This window comes from Condylura cristata, unplaced genomic scaffold, assembly GCF_000260355.1.
Source record: "Condylura cristata isolate star-nosed mole 26May11 unplaced genomic scaffold, ConCri1.0 scaffold00008, whole genome shotgun sequence".
Classification (NCBI taxonomy): domain Eukaryota; kingdom Metazoa; phylum Chordata; class Mammalia; order Eulipotyphla; family Talpidae; genus Condylura; species Condylura cristata.
Window position 1 is genome coordinate 19157843 of NW_004567109.1, and position 19229 is coordinate 19177071.

Sequence of the window (19229 nt, forward strand, 5' to 3'; positions counted from 1 at the left end):
AAACCTTTCTCCAAGTTGCTATACAGTGTCTATAATGATCACTTTTAATGTCTCTATAATGTTCTAACAAATGGATGCATCATGATTTACTAAACAATCCTCTAATTGTTGAACATTTAGGTTATTTCCAGGTTTTTATTTCACAGATAGTGCTACAATGAGCATTTTTATGTGAGAACCACATGGGGTGACTGAAAAAGCATGAACATGGAGGCAGACAGAATAGAGTTAAAACTCAGCTCTGTGATTTACTCCTAATGAGTTGAAAGAGTTCTCAGACATTTCATCCTGGGGGTGAGGGGAGTGGACATCTCCAGAACAGTGGGCTAAAGAACTGCCAGGCAGAGGCAGACATCCCACAGAGATTGATGCAAGCTATGCTGGTAAATGCCATGACTTTACAACGTGGCTCCTTGAGTCCAGAGCTGAGCAAAAGCAGCTGACGCAGAGGAAGGAGCATAAAGGAGGTGTCCCTCCTTTGGCCAAGTACTCTAGACCCAGGTACAAGTGAGCGACCTATATGTGATATCAACTAGCAAAGACCACCTTTAACAGTGCATGAAGAGAGAAGTTGAGAGCCCCCCCTTCCTTCCCCCCGCTCCCCCCCCAACACACACACACATTGCTCCAGGTTCAGCACCTTGGGTTAAAACTCTGTTCTCACTTCTCTGCTCCAGATAAACTTTTTCTGAACTCATTTTTACAACAAGTCCAGGAAAGTATCCCATTTCCTCCATCTTCTAGAACACCAACATACCTATGAACTTTGATCTTGACCACCAGACAGGGCTCCTCCTGCTTTTTGTCCCGAGGACAATCTCAGTTTTCCTTATTATCATCTCTTATGCTACTACATGAGGATAGATAAGCCTGGGAGTTACCAGGCTTCTGGAATCTTACATGATTTCAGTCAATGTCCTTGCTTTAGAAAATCTGGCATCCTTGGGAGCCTCCCTGGTGGTGCAAGGGGTTAAGTCTCAGCACTATGAAGCTCTCCACAGCCACTGCAGCACGAGTTTGATTCCTGGCCAAGGAGGTGACCCACAGGGTGCAGCAGACCTCTCCCACCTCCCTGTTCCCCTCAGTGTATCTCAGTCATTCCACCTGTTCTGCTCCTTACTCTATCTCTGGTGAAGCCTCTCACCCATCTCATCCACCTAATATATCTGGCCTAACCCCAGCTCTTGTATGTATAAATAAATACATCTTTTTTTTTAAAGAAAGAAAATCTGGCATCCTCATGGGATAGCCCCTGGAATTTCAGATGATCAACATGTCCTTTCTAACTCTTGAGGGATGGTATACCAGTCTCCAGCAGCTAGTCTGAATGTCCACATAGAGCAGGCTAATTAATAGGTCAGAACCAACCATTCTCTCAAGTGTTCCAAATGCCACAGGAGTTCCTGCTCCCAGGGAGCCTCCAGTTGAGCAACTCCTTCTTTAGTGTGGGTCCTTTCCAAACGTACTTAAGAAAGGGGGTCATCCCGACATGCCTAGCTGCATTCTGCATGGTCGACCCTGCTTCAGGTGAAAGGGTAGATAAAGGGATGGGAGCTAATTCTGCCCAACACATTCCTTCCAGAAGACCCTACCCCATCCCCCCAGCACATCCATGCAATTTCCTATACTTGGCCAAATTGGCAGACTGAGCTCTCACAGCTCTGGGGAGCAAAGGCCTTGTCAGGGGAAAGTTGCTGACCAGCCCCTTATCCTTGGCTGTCAAGGCCAATCAACTTCAGGGCAGTTAATGGGGGAATATAGAACCTATTTAAAAGCTACATTTACCACTTGGCTGGTTCCATTACATTGTGTAATATCCTAGTGTCACACTTCCTCTCAAAGTGTCTGTCTCAGTGCTTCCTCGAGTTTCCGGGATTAGGAAGTCAATGCCAAGAGCCACCTAAGGAGGGCACCCATGCCTGATCTACCCCCACCCACCTCACCCCAGAGACTTCTCTGCAGGCTCCAGATACAAGAGATTCCAGGAGCATTAGGAAGGAGAAAGCTCTGGAACTGGGAACAACAGTGGATACTACAATACTCAGCCTCCAACTTATCACCACACCACACACTTCCAGCTGGACGACCATGGTGCCAGCCCTATGCCCCACCCACAGCTGGGACTCTGGATGCCAGTGGCATGTTCTACTAGGTTGAGGCCCCAGCTCCCCCAACTCTTGCTTAAAGTCCAAGGGAACTAGAGGACTCACCATGGCTTCCTGTCATGCACTTCCTATCCCCACCCCTGAATCACACTGTCAGATTCGTTGAGGAGTCGACAAAAGATGGAAGAAAGCTGAAGCTTTGGTAACACCCACAGTTCTCTCCTCCCTAGCTGTTTCCTCCCTCCCTACCCCACAGCTCTGCCATCAGTGCTGCCTCACCCCCACCAACAGCCTTCAAGCATCATATAAGCCAAATTGCTTGTCCTTGACCACCCGTGTTTGCTGCCAGACTCGGCAGGGTACATTCTGGGCCTTTGAAGGAGCCCCTATTGAGATCACCAAAAGGAACCCTCTTTTATTCCTTCAAGAAATCCTTTATGAGAACCTAGTCAGTGCCAAGCACTGTAGTTGGCCTGAGGATACAGTAGTGAGCTGAGCTTGCAGTTTCAAGATAGACACAGGCAGGTGCACACAATCACACAAATGCCAAATTACTACTGCTTTGTGCTATGAAGGAAAAGCATAGAGATCCCAAGAGCAAATAACAGGTGGGGATCGGATGTGCATGGTCAGGAAGCCTGGAACAAGGAGGATCTGTGTCTCTCCTTGTTCTTCCCACTGCCTGGCAGCCCCTGGCACACAGAGACTTCTCAGTTATGTTTGTAGAGTGACTGGAACGCTCCTTGTCACTTCTCCATCACCCACTCTATCATTTCAACCCCAATCACTTCCTCTCTAACCAGCCTCAAATCTGAGCTCACCCAAAAATGGATCTTCTTACACTGCTGATGGAATGTAAACTGGTCCAGCCACTACGGAAGCTGTAGGAGGACTTAAAAACCTAAAAATGGACCTACTCTATGATCTAGCAATTCCAATTCTAGGAATTCCAACACTAGGAATTATCCAAAGGACACAAAAACATTAATATAAAAGGAAACCGCACCCCTATGTTTATTGCAGCACTATTCACAATATCTAAGATATGGAAGCCGCCCAAATATCCCAAAGCAGATGACTGGATCAAGAAGATGTGGCTATATATACACTGTGGAATACTACTCAGCCATCAAAAAAGATAGACGCATGCCATTTGCAACAATATGGATGGAGCGGGAAGGGATTATGCTAAGCAAAATCAATCAGAAGAGCCAACAGAAATATCAGGTGGTTTTACATATAGGTGGAACATAGGGGAAATGAACAAAGGGTCAGGAAAATAACAAAACTTGCAAGCTGACAATAGATCTGAAGCATAAAGCAGGAGAGGAGAGGGGTCAAAACAGGAGGGAAGTGCACAAGGGACTGTGGTAATGGATCACAGATGCCATCGTGGTGGAACTAGGGGACTATACTTGAGGGGAGGAAAGTTAATGTACAAAACTGAATGCCCATATAAGAAAATAAATGTAATTAAAAAATCTGACCTCACCCAAACAAATGTTAGTCTGGTAGCAGAATCAAGTCTGTCTGCACTTCCTGCTCCCAAAGTGAACTGGGCATTCTTGGGATGGGCTAAGAAAAGCAAAGTCCCATCTGCCTCCGACTCGGACCCTTCCTGGCATCTCTACACACAGCCAGCTGAGCATATCCTGGAGGATGCCTGGTGAGCCTGGGCAACAGCTCGGGTTGTCGAGGAGCGTCCTGTGCTGTGTACCTCCCCTAGCCGGGGATCTGGACTTCCTGGTGACCAGCACTTCCTCCAGGATCAGCCACTTCTGGACAAAGAACACCATTTCCACTCCTTGCATGAAGTGTGCCTGCTCATGCTGGGGAGGTTGGGGCAAGGGGATCCTCTCCCAGAAGATGCTAGAAACATCCCCATTGCTAGAACCTGGTAACAGGTGGACCTTGTCCTGGGAGGTTAGCCTGTCCTGGGAGAGTAGGGGTGCCTGCTCCTGGGGTCTCTCCCGATGGCTGCTGCAGGGGCTGTGCATCTCTCTATCTTGCACGTGACGGGACACAGGGTAAACAGAAGATGCCTGGCTTCTCCCTCTGAGGCCAGACAGCGGCTGCCAGAGCTCTGTGCACGCACCACGCCTAGCCCCAGGCAGGGTAAGGAAGCATGAAATACGTGCTACCACGGGTCAGGAGACTCAGGGCCAAGTCCAGCAGCCCCAGCTCCCTTTGTGACCTTGAAAATGCCTTTCTTAGCCCTCCCTGGTGGTGCACCGGGTTGAAGCGCAGCACTAAGAAGCTAAAGTCTCTTCTGCATGAATTCTATCCCTGCCTGACCTGGAGGTGACCACGTGGTACAGCAAACCTCTCCTGACCCACCCGCTGCTCCCCTCAGCAGTGTTCATCAGTCAGTCTGTTCTGCTCCCCACTCTGTCTCTGGTGAAGCCTCTCGCCACCCCTGCACCTCTGGCCTGTACCCCAGTTCTGTATGCACAAATAAATAAATCTTTAAAAAAAATTTTTTTTTAAATCTTTAAAAGAAAAAAGAAAATGCCTTTCTTTCTTGGAGCCTTGGGTCTTTCATGAATGAGGAATGAGGCTTATATCAGTGAATTTTAAATGGTTCTCCATGGGTCTGAGTACCCCTACAGGCAAAGGAGAGACGGGAATGCAAAGATTTGAACTCCATGCAATCCTGCTGCAGCCAATGCAACTCCTTCCTTATCTGCTTTGCACTGAAATCTTCGGCAGGAATGTTTCCCTTAGAAAAAAGAAAGTTCATTGCTAAGAGAAAGTTTGAAAACCAATGGAGTGGAAGTCCCTAAGGCCCCTTCTAGCTCTGACATTTTATGATTTATGAGTAAATAAAACAATATATTTGAAAGAGGTGTGGACCATAATAAGGATGCAGTAAGTGGGCCCATGTATTAATGCTCTGTTCCACATGTGTCGTGGGAATCTGCTAATGCTCAGCTGAACTCCTGAGATGAGGCCAACACCATTTGCTGATCCCCAAGTCAAGGAACCAGACTTGGAGAGGCTTAAAATCGTGTCAATGTGCCATGTGGAAAGGAAGGCAGGCAGGGAGCACAGGGAGGAGGAGGAAGAGGAAGGTATAAATGCCTAGGAGCCGTCGGGCTCCAGGAGAAAAGAGGTAAGACCCCCCATGTCCCCACCCACTGCCAGATCTGTCATGTAGACCTCACATGCTAGTTGTCATGGCGATGGGGAGCGTGGGCCCAGGGCACTGGTTTTCCCACCAGAGGCAGCATCTGCTTCTTACACTGATTTCATCCAATTCAGGAAAGGTGACTGCACTGCTCTCCTCCCCTAGTGCTTCCTCCCCAACACCCATACTCACCCCAGGACTGCCCTAGGTAACCAACGGCCTGCGGATGGAGGGCGACTCCTATGTTGACTGAGTATATGATGGGAAGTAGTCAGCCCTCATCAGGGAAGGCAGGACAAGAAGGCCAGTGGGGTGTGACGAGGCGCTGTGAACAGGCAGGGCGATGATGGGGTGTGACGAGGCGCTGTGAACAGGCAGGGCAATGGTGGAGTTTGAAGAGGCAGGCTGGCCAGGTCCTACAGGGTGGGCCAGGAGGAGGGGTGGGAAGCCAGGGGAGCCTGCTGAGCCATTGGTGGGGGGGAGGGAGCAATAAATGCAGGCCTGGCTTGGGACCGCACTGGGAAATGGGCCGAAGAGTGAGACCTGGGCAGGAGGGGCAGCAGGAGTTGAATTCGTCACTTGAATTGAAAAAAGCTCAGAGAGTAAATGGATGTTGAAGATCCACTGGTCCAATATTTCCCGAAGCACCATGCCTGGAAAGCTGGCCCCAGAGAAAGTTCCTCTGGGAAGACACCCATAGTTAAGTCAAGTTAGCTTTAGAAATGGCAGGCACAGAAGCTTCACATTATAGAAGCCTGCTGTAAAAGTTTTATTTTAATGTTGTTTGACTGAACTTTGTATTTCCACTGAGGTCTTAATATAAAAGCCTATTTTAGCCTTAACCCAAATTTTCAAGTTATTTAACTCATCCTGTTTAAGTTTTGACCCCGTAACTTCAGGGACATTGTTTACACCTTCTGGAACATTAGGAAATTACCAGTCTTGTCCAATACACTTCTTAGAGCACATAGTAGTTGGGGAGGAGATTCAAGGTGCTTGAATCTCCCAGAGGTACACGCCTCAGACCCAGCAGTCCAGCCTCTGGGGGCCAGACGCAAGAAACGAGTGTTTCATGTGGAAATAGCCACTTACGTGAGGTGGTATCTAAAATATGAAAATACTAAAACATTTCTGCCCTCCCTGGTGGCGCAACGGGTTAAAGTCCAGCACTGAGAATCTAAAGCCATTTCCACATGAGTTCGATCCCCGCCTGCCCCAGAAGTAACCACATGGCGCAGCAGACCTCTCCTGACCCGCCCGCTGCTCCCCTCAGCAGTGTACTTCATCAATCTGCCTGTTCTGCTCCCCACTCTGTCTCTGGTGAGTCCTCTCACCGCCCCTGCATCTCTGGCCTGTACCCCAGTAACCCCAGTTCCGTATACATAAATAAATAAATCTAAAAAAAAATAGTAAAACATCTCAAAATCCCATGGATACAATAACTATAGCACAGTTCCTTCATGGAACTTTTGCACAAAGATTATGAGCAGTACCTGGCCGCATCCCTGGTCTGGGGGAAAGCACACTGGCCCTCAAGGCTGAGGCTCCGGTGCTTTTCAAATGAAGACACTGCCACTCCCCAAGTGGGCGGTTTGTAGGACTAAATGACTTAATATTTCTGGAGAAGGAAGAAAACGGCCGCGAGACACTGTTGTTTCTCCCGCTGTAATTGATGGGGCTCACTCTTTTCTGCCTTTAAAGCACAAGCTGCAGCTATTTTTCTTTTTTTAACCAAACACTGCTGAATGTGAAACATCGATTTTTTTCTTAAAACTGGCTTTCAAACTGAGAAATGTCTTGATCCCAGAAGTCAGTCACAGCGAGTGGCACAGTCCCTTGCATGGGTGCCATTGTATGACAGTCAAGAACCCCAGAACTGATTTCCCACTGCCCCTAGCCCCTGCCCAACCACAGCCCAGCACTGACCATCTCCAGGAGAAGGAGCTTCTGGTTTTTCTTTAGAAGGGCATGGAAGCCCACCCTGGTAGCGTTCAGGTCCCCTTCTGGAAGGGTCTAAGGAGGCCCTCTGGCCCCTCCTTGAGGAGACAGTGGCCCAGGTAGGAAGAACACACAGCACCTCTGCCCACGGTCACTGGGGATGGCCAAATATACTTGTGCCATGGCTCACTGTCCCCTCTGAGAAGGCCCCCATGAGTGGCGCTCGCCTGCCATTTAGTGCCAGTTCTTGACAACTCTCTCCCCTGCCTGCAGATAAAATCCGGCCTCCAGCCCTCCCTGGTGGTGCAGCAGGTTAAAGCACAGCACTAAGAAGCTCAAGCCACTTCCACATGAGTTCAATTCCTGCCTGCCCCGGAGGAGATCCACATGGCGCAGCAGACCTCTCCTGACCTGCCCGCTGCTCCCCTCAACAGTGTACTTCGTCGATCTGCCTGTTCTGCTCCCCACTCTGTCTCTGGTGAAGCCTCTCACCCTGTGCATCACTGGCCTGTACCCAAGTTCTGTATGAATAAATAAATAAATCTTAAAAAAAAAAAATCCGGCCTCCTCAGTGTGGCTTCCAGTACCCTGCCTGGCCCTCCCTCCTCCCCTCATCTCTAGCTCTGACCTTGCTGCATTTCCTTTCCTTCCCAAGGACTGCGTGTCCTCTGGCCATGTTTTTGCGAATGCTAGATTCTCTGCCTGTGACACGCTCCTCCTTTCCCTGCCCACACGTTGCTCCGCCTGCAGCTCTAACTACAACAGCGCTTCTTCCAGGAAGCCTTCCCTTACTCTCACACCACTTTGGGCTCCTCTTGTCACATGCTCTGTGGCACCTTTTACTTTGACACAGCCTTCCCTTTGTGTCATTCCCATTTACTCCTCTAGGGTGGAAGCTTCCAGGCCAGAAACTGTGGTCTCTTGTTCTCTACCATCTCTCCAGTGCCCAGTCCAGACACGCATATGAAGCCTTGGCTCAATTAATTTGCTCTGAAGGCATGAAGAAAGATATGGCTGAGCTTAGACAGCACCTGGCTCACATTACCCTGTTTGCTCTAATCCGTTTCTCTGGTTAGGCCAGGCACCTTCCTGGCCCAAACCCTGCCCTTCTCAGTCAAGGCTCAGGAACCTACCAAGTCCTTCCTATCCTTTCTTTTGCTGCCCGCCCACCCCTTGCGTGCTGATTGCCAACAGCCAGTTGCCAAATGCAAATGGACTGATTTGGTCAAAGTGAAGATGCTGCTGCTCCTGACTTGAGTTCCAGCTGAACACCTGGACCCCTGGACTCTCGCTGCCCAACCCACCCTCTAGGTCACAAAAAAGAGCCGAGTGCTTTGCAGTTACCTCATTTAAACTGCAAATTGCTAAAGTGTGCATTGCTTTCATTATTGTTATGCCCATTTTATAGGTGAGGAAGATGAGGAAGAGAGGGGTTATGTGCTTTGCCCAAGGTTACACAGTAAGTAGAGACTGTGATGGAATTTGAACATGGGCTAGACTGACTCCAAACTGATGCATGAATATACCCTCCACTAATCTGGAATTTGCCGCAGAGCACAGACATGGGGTCTCCCTGTCCTCGTCTCCCCGTGTCCCTGGCTCTGGAAGAGGCCCCAGAAAGACTCTGGCTATAGTCACCTATCTCCCCAATGGGACCTTCAGGATCCTCCTGTGTCTCCCCTGTTGTCTCTGAGGAGGATCAGAGGACTGGTGTTCACCATCTCTCCACGGACAACACTTCAGAGGCAACCACAGAGGTCCCTCAATCTTCTTCTTGATGTCACCTCACTTTCTCAACACTGGCAGTGTCACCTTGGACTCTGAAGGCACAAACAGTACTACCGTCACAGGGACAAATAGGCAAAGAAATTGCATTTCCTTCCAGGCCACTGTGAAGCACATGTGACGTGCCACTTCTGCACTGAATTGCTTTAGCCATGTTGGTGGGGCCAAGAACCCATTTCTGTAGGCAAATTGAATCAACTGGCTCAAGGGAAGGAGTTGACTGGGAGACCTGGTTCCATCCCAGGTTTGTAATCAACATGTTTGAAAACCCCTAGTGACTCTTTTACCCAGAAGATGATTTCTAAACTCCTTAAGATGGGGGACAAGATCCAGCCCCACTGGGGTTCAGTCATTTCTCATGAATCATTCTTCTGGTAAATGCCCCATAAAGAGCTTCTTCCTGTTCCTTTGAAAGCCATGAGCTGTCTCCTACTTTTGACCCTCATTGACATCCCGGATCTTTTTCTCCTTTGCCCAGAAATCCTTACTCATCCTTCAGACTCAATGTCACCTCCTCCAGGAAGTAGTCCATGTTTTCACCCCAGTTGAGGTCAAATCGCTAATGCTTCCATGTCACCATGGTGTTCTTTAGTGAAGTATAGGCTGCAGTTTATTATTCTGTTCAATTAACTAACAAAGTACCATGTGTTTGAATAAAACCAGTTCAAATATGTTCTGACAGACTCAAGGCAGTTCTGATAGGCTCAAGCCTGTTCTCTGCAGTTCAAAAAGGTTCAAACGGCTCAAACTGGTTCTGAGTGCATAAAACTGACTCAAACTGTTTTGACCAGATGAAACCAGTTTGAGCTAGTTCTGACCAAAACTGATTCTAACCAGAAATTATTAAACTGGCTAAAGCCAGCTTTGACTGCAAAAACCAACTGAAACCAAAACCAATTGGCACTGGTTCCAACTGAAATTAACACTGGTTCTGATTGGCTGACACTGGCTCTGACTAGATCAACCCAGCTAAAACCAGCTTAAACCAGTTCTGAACCATTCAAGCCAGCTGAAACAGGTTCCAACCAGGTCAGTCTACATGAAACCAGTTCAAACTGGTTCCAGCCAGCTGAAGCTGGTGCTGAATGGTTCAAAATGGCTGAAGTCATTGATACTGAAACTGACTGCAACTACCTCAGAATGGCTAAAACATGCTCTGACTGGCTCAAACCAACTGAAACCGACACCAATTGAAATTGAAACCAACTGACACTAGTTCATACTGAAACAGACATTGGTTCTGACTGGTTCATATTGAAACCTGTCCCCAGCTGAAACTGGCTCTGACCAGTTCAAACCAGTTCTGACTGGTTCAAACCAATTCTGAGGGGTTCAAACCACTTTTGACCAGCTGAAATTAGTTCCAACTGTTCCAAAATGGCTGAACCAGTTCCATCCAGCTCAAATTGGCTAAAACCGATTCTGACTTGCTCAAATCAACTAAAACTAAAAACAAATAAAACTGAAACCAACTGGAACTGGTTGAAACTGGTTCCAGCTAAAACCAGTTTGGACCTGTTGAAGCCATCTAAAAATGGTTCCAACTAGCTCAAAACAGCTAAAACCATTTCTGACTTATTCAAAGCTCCATTGCTCAAGATGGCTGAAACAGGTTCTGACTGGTTCAAACCAACTGGAAGTGACACCAATTGAGAGCAACTAAAATTGAAACCAGCGAAAACCAAATGAAATTGAAAACAACTGACACTAGTTCTCTCCGTTGAAACAAGCTCTGACTGACTTGACCCTGGTTAAACCGGTTCAAACCAGCTTAAACCAGTTCTGACAGGTTCAAACTGGCTGAAGTCAGTTCAAACCATTTCAAGCCAGCTGAGACTGGTTCTGATAGGTTTGAACCAGCCAGTTTCAACCAGTTTGAAATGGTTGACACTAGTTCCAACTAGCTCAATCCAGCCAAAACCAGTTATGACTTGTTCAAAGCATTTGAAGCCAAGAACAACTGAAACTGATGCTGACTGCCTCAAAATGGCAAAGACATGTTGTGACTGGTTCAAACCAACTGAAACTGACACCAAATGAAATCAACTGAAACCAGAACCAACTGACATTGGTTCGGACTGGTTCAAACAGGCTGAAACTGGCTCCAACTAGTTCAAGCTAACTGAAACCAGCTCCAAACTCAAAACAACTGAAACTGGTTCCAACTGGCACAAAATAACTGAAATTGGTTGTGGCTGGTTCAATCCAACTGACACCAGCAGAAACCAATAAAAAACAACTGAAACAGAAACCAAGTGACACCAATTCTTACTCCCTGATACTAGCTGCAACTGGTTCAAACCAGCTGAAACAGGTTCAGACCAGCTCAAACTTGGTGAAGCCCATTTCCACCCATTCAAATTGGCTAAAACTGCTTCTGGCGAGTTCAAACTGGCTGAAACCAGTTCCAACCACTTGAAACCAGCCCCAACTGCCTCGAACCAGATAAAACTGGTTCTGACTAGCCAAAACCAGTTCCAACTGGATAAACCTGTCTCAAACCAGTTCTTTCTTGATAAAACTGGTTCTGACTGGGAAAGGCTGGCTCTCACCAGTTGTTAATGATAAAAACAGTTCTGGCCAGATAACATTGACTCTAACTGGTATAAAACCAGCTTAAACTTATTCGGACCAGTTCTGACCAGTTCTGACTGTATCAGACTGGTCTGTTGGTTCTAACCAGTTCTAACCAAAACCAATTCTAGCCAGAAATGATTCAAATAGATTAAAACCAGTTCTGATTGCATAAACTCAGATCAAGCCAAACCCAAACTGGTTAATGGACAAACCCAATTCAAATCTTTTCTGGCTCATCTCACCAGCTCTGGCCAATTCAGATAGTCAAACCAGATATGATTGTATAAAACCAGTTTGAATATGTCTGACCAGCTCAAACTACTTGTAAGCATTTAAAAATGTTCAAGCCAGTTCTGACCCTAGAAAACTGTTTCAAAGCAGTTCATACCTATTAAAACTGGTTCTGACCAGACTCGCAGTTTGGTATCCAAACAGTGTAATAACCTGAGCCAACTGTCCCGACTTACTGTATGTTAGGGATAGAATGGAAAATTACTTAACCTCTCTGAACCTCAAATTTCTCATTTATAAAATGGAGAAAATGAAAGCCCCTTGAGATTGTTGTAAAAATGAATTAAAGAGCAGAATTCTTGTCACAGCATATGAATTCACAGTAGCTACTTGACAGATGTTAATTGCCTTAGCTGATGTCTGCGCAGTATTCTAGGGTACATATTATATGAAATTTGTGTAGAATATCAAAAAAAAAGAGGAGCAACTGGAGATAGGAAGGCTAGTGCAGAGGAGACAGGGCAGGATGAATAAAGCATTTGGGGGAGCTGAGATAAAGGGAGCAGACAGTCTGACAACTTCAGGCTTCTCACCTGAGTGACAGACAGGCCAGTGGTGACCCAACGTGCAGGGTGACAGCAGGTGATTTGTTTACAGGCCAGTGGTGACCCAACGTGCAGGGTGACAGCAGGTGACTTGTTTAGAGGGACTGAAAATGAAGGGGAAATGAGGGATTTAATTTGGGATGTACAGGATTTAAAGGCCTGGATTCTCATCCAGGAGAGCTCTAACAAGAGAGGGAGAACTCAGAAATTGCCAACCCAGCCCCAGATCTTGGAACCGCAAAGCGGAAGTATAAATAATAACCAGTTTTGCAGTACTATACCCTGACAACAAGCTGCAGCGCTTCTGTGTATGGCCTGGCAGAGAAAGCTAAAAGCATTTCTGGATGGCAGAGGCCCACTGGAGCCTTAAAGATGTCAGAACTTAAGGAAGGCATGTGTGAAGTTCTCCTGATTTGCAAGAAACAGCTCATTTAAGCAGAGGGACATCATGGACAAAACACTGGAAGAGGACAGAACAAAGGCTCAGAAGTTCAACCAAACAGGGATATCCTTACTTTCCCAGGGCTGCTTGTTTCTTTCTTTCACCATAAACATTGGAATTCTTCCACCTTTTGACTTGTGTGAATAATGCTGAAACACTCATTCATGTACAAGTATTTGTGTGAATATTTGTTTCCGGCTCCGCAGAGCCAGAGCCGGGCCCAGCCGGTCAGGATGACCACGGATATGCTGTTTGCCATCTTCGCCAATGTGCTGGGCGTGTCGCTCTTCCTGCTGATGGTTCTCTATCACTACGTGGCGGTCAACAGCCCCAAGAAGCAGGAATGAAAGTGGCACTTTCTCCACCCAGGGATCCAGGGCATAGTCTGTGGCAAGATGGAGGGTGTGAGGGGCCTTCACACTTCACTTGCTCCCTTCTACCATCACAACATACAAAGCAACTACACCTGGATTTTCCCAAACAACTTCTATTTCCAAGTCTTCCTTAACCCTGTGGAATAAGAAGCTGCCAGTGAGTAGAGCCCAGTATAGGGGCTGCTTTCTTTTCTACTCCCCACCCAATATAAAAATATAGATATACAAAAAAAAAAAAACTTTATCTTAGGTATATATCTAGGAGTAATATTGCTGAATCACACTGTTTTACTTTTTGAGGAACTATAAAACTATTGCAAAAGTGACTGCCTTATTTTATAATTCAACTAGCAATGTATCAGAGTTATAATTTCCACATATCCTTGTCAACACTTGTTATTGTCTGTCTTTTTATTCAGAGATCCCCATGGGGGTAAAGTATCTTATGGCTTTGATTTGCATTTCCCTGTGGCTGATTGTGCTGAGCATCTTTACATGTGTTATTGGCCATTTGTATCTTCTTTATAGATATGTCTGTTTAGATTGTTCATGTATTTTTTAATTGCATTACTTGTCTCTCTGTTGTTGAGTTGGAAGAATTCTTTATAAATTCTACAGGTATGTACCTTATCAAATATATGATTTGTATGCATTTTCTCCCATTATGTAAGTTGTCTTTTCACTTTCTCTGTGCTATCCTTTGAAGCACAGGTTTAATTTTAATGAAGTTCAACTTAACTGTTTTTCATTTTGTTATGTCACTTGTGGCTTTAGGTGTCAAATCTAAGAAACCATTGGTAAATCCAAGGTCACGAGGACTTTTCTCTGCATTTTCTTGTAGGAATTTTAGCATTTCAGCTCTTACATTTAGGGCTTTGATCTATTTTTAGTTAACATATATAGCATTGAGTAGTTTCCAGCTTGCTTGTGGATGTCTAGTGTTCAGCTCTATTTATGGACCATATTCTCCTCTTTCTTTGCATTTCTGATATTGTTGTTGTTGAATACTAAACATTTTTATAATAGTTTATTTTTACATCACTTTGTGCTTTTTTCTATCTCACTTGTAATCCCTGTAGACTTCCCGTCACCTATTCACCCATGTGCCATCGCCATAGTACAGTGCACTTCTGCCCGCCCCCCACTTTTGATCCCATTCCCCATCCACCCCCACAAAATGTCTATGGTACATAGTTGTTCATTATTATCCACCACCACCACCACCACCGCCGCCACCACCCTCAGCCTGTTATGCTCCTTCTATGACTGAAATTATCTGGTATTTTTCTTTTTCTTTCTGGCCTGTTTCACTAAGCATGACCTCCTCCAGCTCCATCCATGTTGCCGCAAAAGGCATGAGTTTATTTTTTGTTGCTGAGTAATATTCCATTGTGTATGTGTACCACATCTTTTTAATCCAGTCATCTACTTTTGGGCATTTGGGTTGTTTCCATGTCTTTCCTATTATAAATAAAGCAGCAATAAACATGGGGTGCAGGAATCTTTTTGAATCAGTGTTTTTGTGTCTTTTGGGTAAATACCTAGGAGAGGGATTGCTGGTCATATGGAAGCTCCATGTTTAGCAATTTGAGGAACCTCCAACAGTTTTCCATAGTGGTTGTACTAGTTTGCATTCCCACCAGCAGTGCAGGAGAGTTCCTTTTTCTCCACAACCCTACCAACATTTGTTGTTTCTAGCTAACAAACTAAATATTTTAATACAATACATTTATTACAATATGGAAGCTCTGGAAGTCAGATTCCCTCCTATTTCAAGATGTCCCATTGTCAGTGTCTGTTGTTACTGTTATTTAGTGACTTCTGTGAGCTAATTCTGTAATGTCTTTTTGCTATGTGCAGCCGCTGAAGTGTCTGTTCAGTTACCTTTGTGGTTCTCTGATGATGAACAGAGATTTCCTTACATGTTTGCAATACGTCTTTCTCTGAGGGGCTCTGTGTGTGTTGGGGTGCACCTTCAGGAGACTGTGGCGATTTACAACTTTGCCTGAATTTTCATTCTCTTTTGGATAGAGTCCTGAGATCAATCAGACAGGAAATTGGGAAATTCTCAAGTCACACGCGGCACTTGTCTGTGCCTTCTAGATCTTCAGGAATCTAGAACTTTTCAAATCCCCAATGGATCTCTGTCAGCAGATTGAAGCTTTTTGGACAGTCGCCTCCTGTTTGCCCCAGCAGCTTTCGCTCCACAGGTAACTGTGATGTTAAGCAATTATCTATGATAGTTTTTAACAAATGCTCTGCAGATAAATATCTCAACAAGCCCTGAGTCAGATCAAATAAGTCAAGCCCTGGGAGCGGGGCTCTGTCAGGGAGCTGTCCTACTGGCCAAATAGTGACAGTTCTCTGAGGATGGGGCTTTAGGTGTACTCCAAATACATTCTTCCCCACCCAGTGCCTACAAGACCACTGATCTCACAGCGACGGTGACGTAGTGCTGCTGATTCTCCAAGCCACCACGGAACGGGGAAAGGAGCGCGGGGAACAGAATACACTGAAGTGCTACCAAGCTCCTTGTTCTTGCGCCACTAAAGTTGTTTTTCTTGAGTGCACACTCTTTGGGTTGTTGTGAGTCTTTGATTGATTTCCAGAGTTCTGAAAATGTTGATTTTGACAAATTTTTGGTGTTCTTGTTGCTTGAGGGAGGAACAGACTTTGAAGGTCCTTCCTCTGCCATTCCTGAAGTGCTTTCCTCCCAGGAGGACTTTTAACTGGGGCCTAGCGTGGTCAGATCTTCATTTGGTTAGAATCTTCCTGGCAACAGCACTAAGAATAGATTGGAGAGATGCGGCAGGCAAAAAGAAGTCAGCAAAGAGAATCCTGCTGGGGATGGGGTGGGTGTTTGCCGGGGCCAGGGCAGTCAGAGCAGCCTGGCCACGGGCAGGTTGATCAGTCCAGGGGGCTCGTCTGAGATACCCCTTTAAGACTTCCCTGAGGTGAACTCGGGCTCACTCTGTCAGACAAGCAGGTCCCCGGGGACCCGACCCTGACTTGCTGCAAGGACAAGCAGAGCCTACTGGCTTATCTCGGGGCAGTCCTGTGAGAGCAAGGATTCAGGGCATCCAAACTAGGGGACGGGCAATTTGAAGGACGTTTCTGGGAGCACAGTGAGGGTCGGTGTGAGGGGCTGGGCGTCTGTATGCCCCTCGGCTTCTATCGCAGGCACAGGCGGTCGACCAGGGCTTTGCCACCTGGCATCCTCCAAGAGCACAGATTCTGCTGTGCTGCAGCCCCCACGGTCTCCAGGGCACCCCAGGCTCATCGAGCACCCGGAGCCCCCCCAGGCGCACGGTGCACCCGGAGCCCCGCCGAGGAGCCAGGGGAGAGTAGAATGGGTTGCTTTCTTCTTCACTGCTTTTCCTCCCAAGCAATTCTCTGAATAAGCTTTTGTATGTCCCAGATGTTTCTGTCTTTGTTCAGTTTTAATCCTCCCTGTTGCTGCTCCCTCACTCCAATACCTGGTTGTTACATTCCACTTCTCGTTGGGAGCTGGGGCTCAGTGGGTCTGCCAAGACTGATCTTATCTGTACGTGGGCAAACACAATGGTGCCTGCCCCTTGTCACCACGTTTCTGTATGAAAGTCCCAGAGAAGGACAAGAATTAAAGCCAGCTCTGCCAAGAACAGCAAACCCAAAGAGGTATACAAATAGATATGAAAACCGCCTTGGGCCCATTCAGAGGCACTGGTGAAGCCCTCAGCAGAGACACAATGGACTCTCAGGTCCTGTAGAATATGTGGCCTTGGCTCCTGACTCCAGCTTGGAAGAGGGGACCACAGCTCCCACCACAGCTGTGAAAACAGGTGCAGAGCAGCCTCCTACAGGCAGGCCCAGAAGCTGGGACCATATAGCTGTTAGAGACCGTGGCTTTAGGCCTTTGGTGGGGTCCTGGATGCCAATGAGGGAGGGAGATTTGAGACCTTAGAGTGAGCCAGAGAGTAAAGAAAGGTTAAGACACAGATCTTCCTTCAATAGCACCTTGCATCTATGGGACTATAACACACACATGAGGATCACAGCAAAAGCAGAGGAAAAGAATGGAAGGAAAAGAGATTTCATGTTATCGCTTCTTCCAGACAGACCCTTGCAGGCCAGCCACCCAAGACTCTGTCTCCCACCTGGCCCTATGAAGCTACCCTGGACCCTGCCACCACAGGTCTGGCCTCACCTCCCGGAACCAACAGATAGGAGTTGAGGGTAGAGAGGGTTCGGTTCTTCCCGTGTCCTGGTCCAAGTGATCCCATAAACCTCAGGTTGGAGCAAGTCTTGGAGGCAAAGCACAGTGAACTGTCTCCTGTCCCCCAACCTGGGGGAGGTGGAAACTTCACCTGAACCCACACTTTCCATCGTTTATGTCATCTCCAGGCCCAGGCCAGCAGTGAGACAGGATCTCAAACAGACTTAGAACTGACGCCCAGGCCAGAGGAGCATTAGTTCCTCAGCTCTCTCCACATCAGCTCCTTTGATCCTGACAGCAGCATCCAGGGTGGGTTTCTGTAGCTCCTTGGTGGGCAGGAGCCAACCAGGACGATCAGAAATAATCCAAGTTGCCCAAGATCACACAGGTAAGAAGTAGCAACTGCAAATTTGAAACTGGACTGTGATTCCAAAGCTGAAAACATGTCCAGGCACCTGTGATGCCCCAAGGCTACCCCTGGCCCGTCCGCTAAGGACTGTCCTTTCTCCCCCTCCAGGATGGACAAGCCCTGTGTCGACAGTGCCGGGAGGTGGCGGGGGGGGGGAGCAGGATGGAGGGTGCTGCAGTTCTGCGTGCATGCCTGTGGTCACCACAGATGGCTCATTGTGCAGCGGCGCCTGCCCTAGCAGCTTCGGGCGCCTTTGCCTTGCAGGATTGACATCAATCCTCATTCAAATCAAACTCCTCTGAAACATGCTCCAGTGGAGTGGAATTTTCTGCTAAATAAGGTGTTATTAACCCAGCTCCCCGCTCCTTGGGCCTGGCTGAGCTCAGCAGCGGCGGCACCCGATCCAAGCTGATGAACCCACTTAAATACCGATTAATAGGTGTCGCGGCGCTGGCCCAGGCAGACCCCGTGACCCCTGGTCTCCTCGGGCCACAGCGCCTGGAACTCAGTCACTGCTTCTCTGACGCTCATTGCAGCCCAGTCATCAAGGAACAACTGGATGCTTTGTGTCGGGGATGCGGAGACAGCAGTGGGGGTGCAAAGAGGGGGCTGTCACCCCTCGTAAGCTTTCTGACCAGTCTCCAGGGCTTCTCGGGATGGGCAGGCGAAGGTGAGCCCCATCAGCCAGGAAGCGGGGTGGCTCTGCTCTCCCTCAGTGCGCCCAGCACCACAGAGAGAAGCCCGGAGGCACCCTCCCTGCTGAAAACGCCAGTGAGGTGCTCGGACTTGCGGCGGGACTGGATTCGAGGAAACACTGTTCCGGTTCTGGTGCTGCTCAAACATGCATTCGTGCCCCAAATCCAATCATTTCAGCTACATACAAGTTCGGTTTATGTAATTCTCAGAGTTTAAACTTTGACAGCTGAAAGAGCCCTAAGAGAGTCTCTGGTCCAAGCTTCATTTTACAGCTGAAGGAACTCAAGACCAGAGGAGGAAAAGGTCATGTCCAAGGTCACATAGCAAGTGAGCAGCAGAGCCAGGGCTCATATTCAGATCTCCCAGCTCCATAAACAGAATTTCTTCCTGTTTCTTCCCCTTCATTGATAGCCAGAAAGTAATACCACATTGACATGATTTCCCAGTTTACATATTGCAGTGCATATCAAATTGTTCTTAAGTGATATGTTATTCAATAGGATCTGAGCACATGAAAATGGATTTCTGAACTCTGGTAAATAACAAGGCAGCATACTTATTCATTCGTCTTTTTGACAAATGCTTGCTAGACACCTGTTCTATGTCAGGCGGTGTGCTGGGTGCAGGCTCTACCGGGGTGAAAGCGTACGAGGTGGCCTCTAGCCTCACCAGCTTATATTCCAGTGGGGGGACAAAAACGATTATACACACACACACACACACACACACACACACACACACATAT

The 19229-nt window shown here is 47.3% G+C and overlaps 1 protein-coding gene across 1 annotated transcript; it reads left to right on the plus strand.

Moving 5' to 3' along the window:
- The first annotated feature begins 13043 nt into the window (after positions 1-13043).
- LOC101633318 (dolichyl-diphosphooligosaccharide--protein glycosyltransferase subunit 4-like) lies at positions 13044-13157 on the plus strand. The gene has a single exon (XM_004678806.1). It carries the CDS (start codon positions 13044-13046, stop codon positions 13155-13157), a length of 114 nt encoding a protein of 37 aa, XP_004678863.1.
- Positions 13158-19229: the final 6072 nt, after the last annotated feature.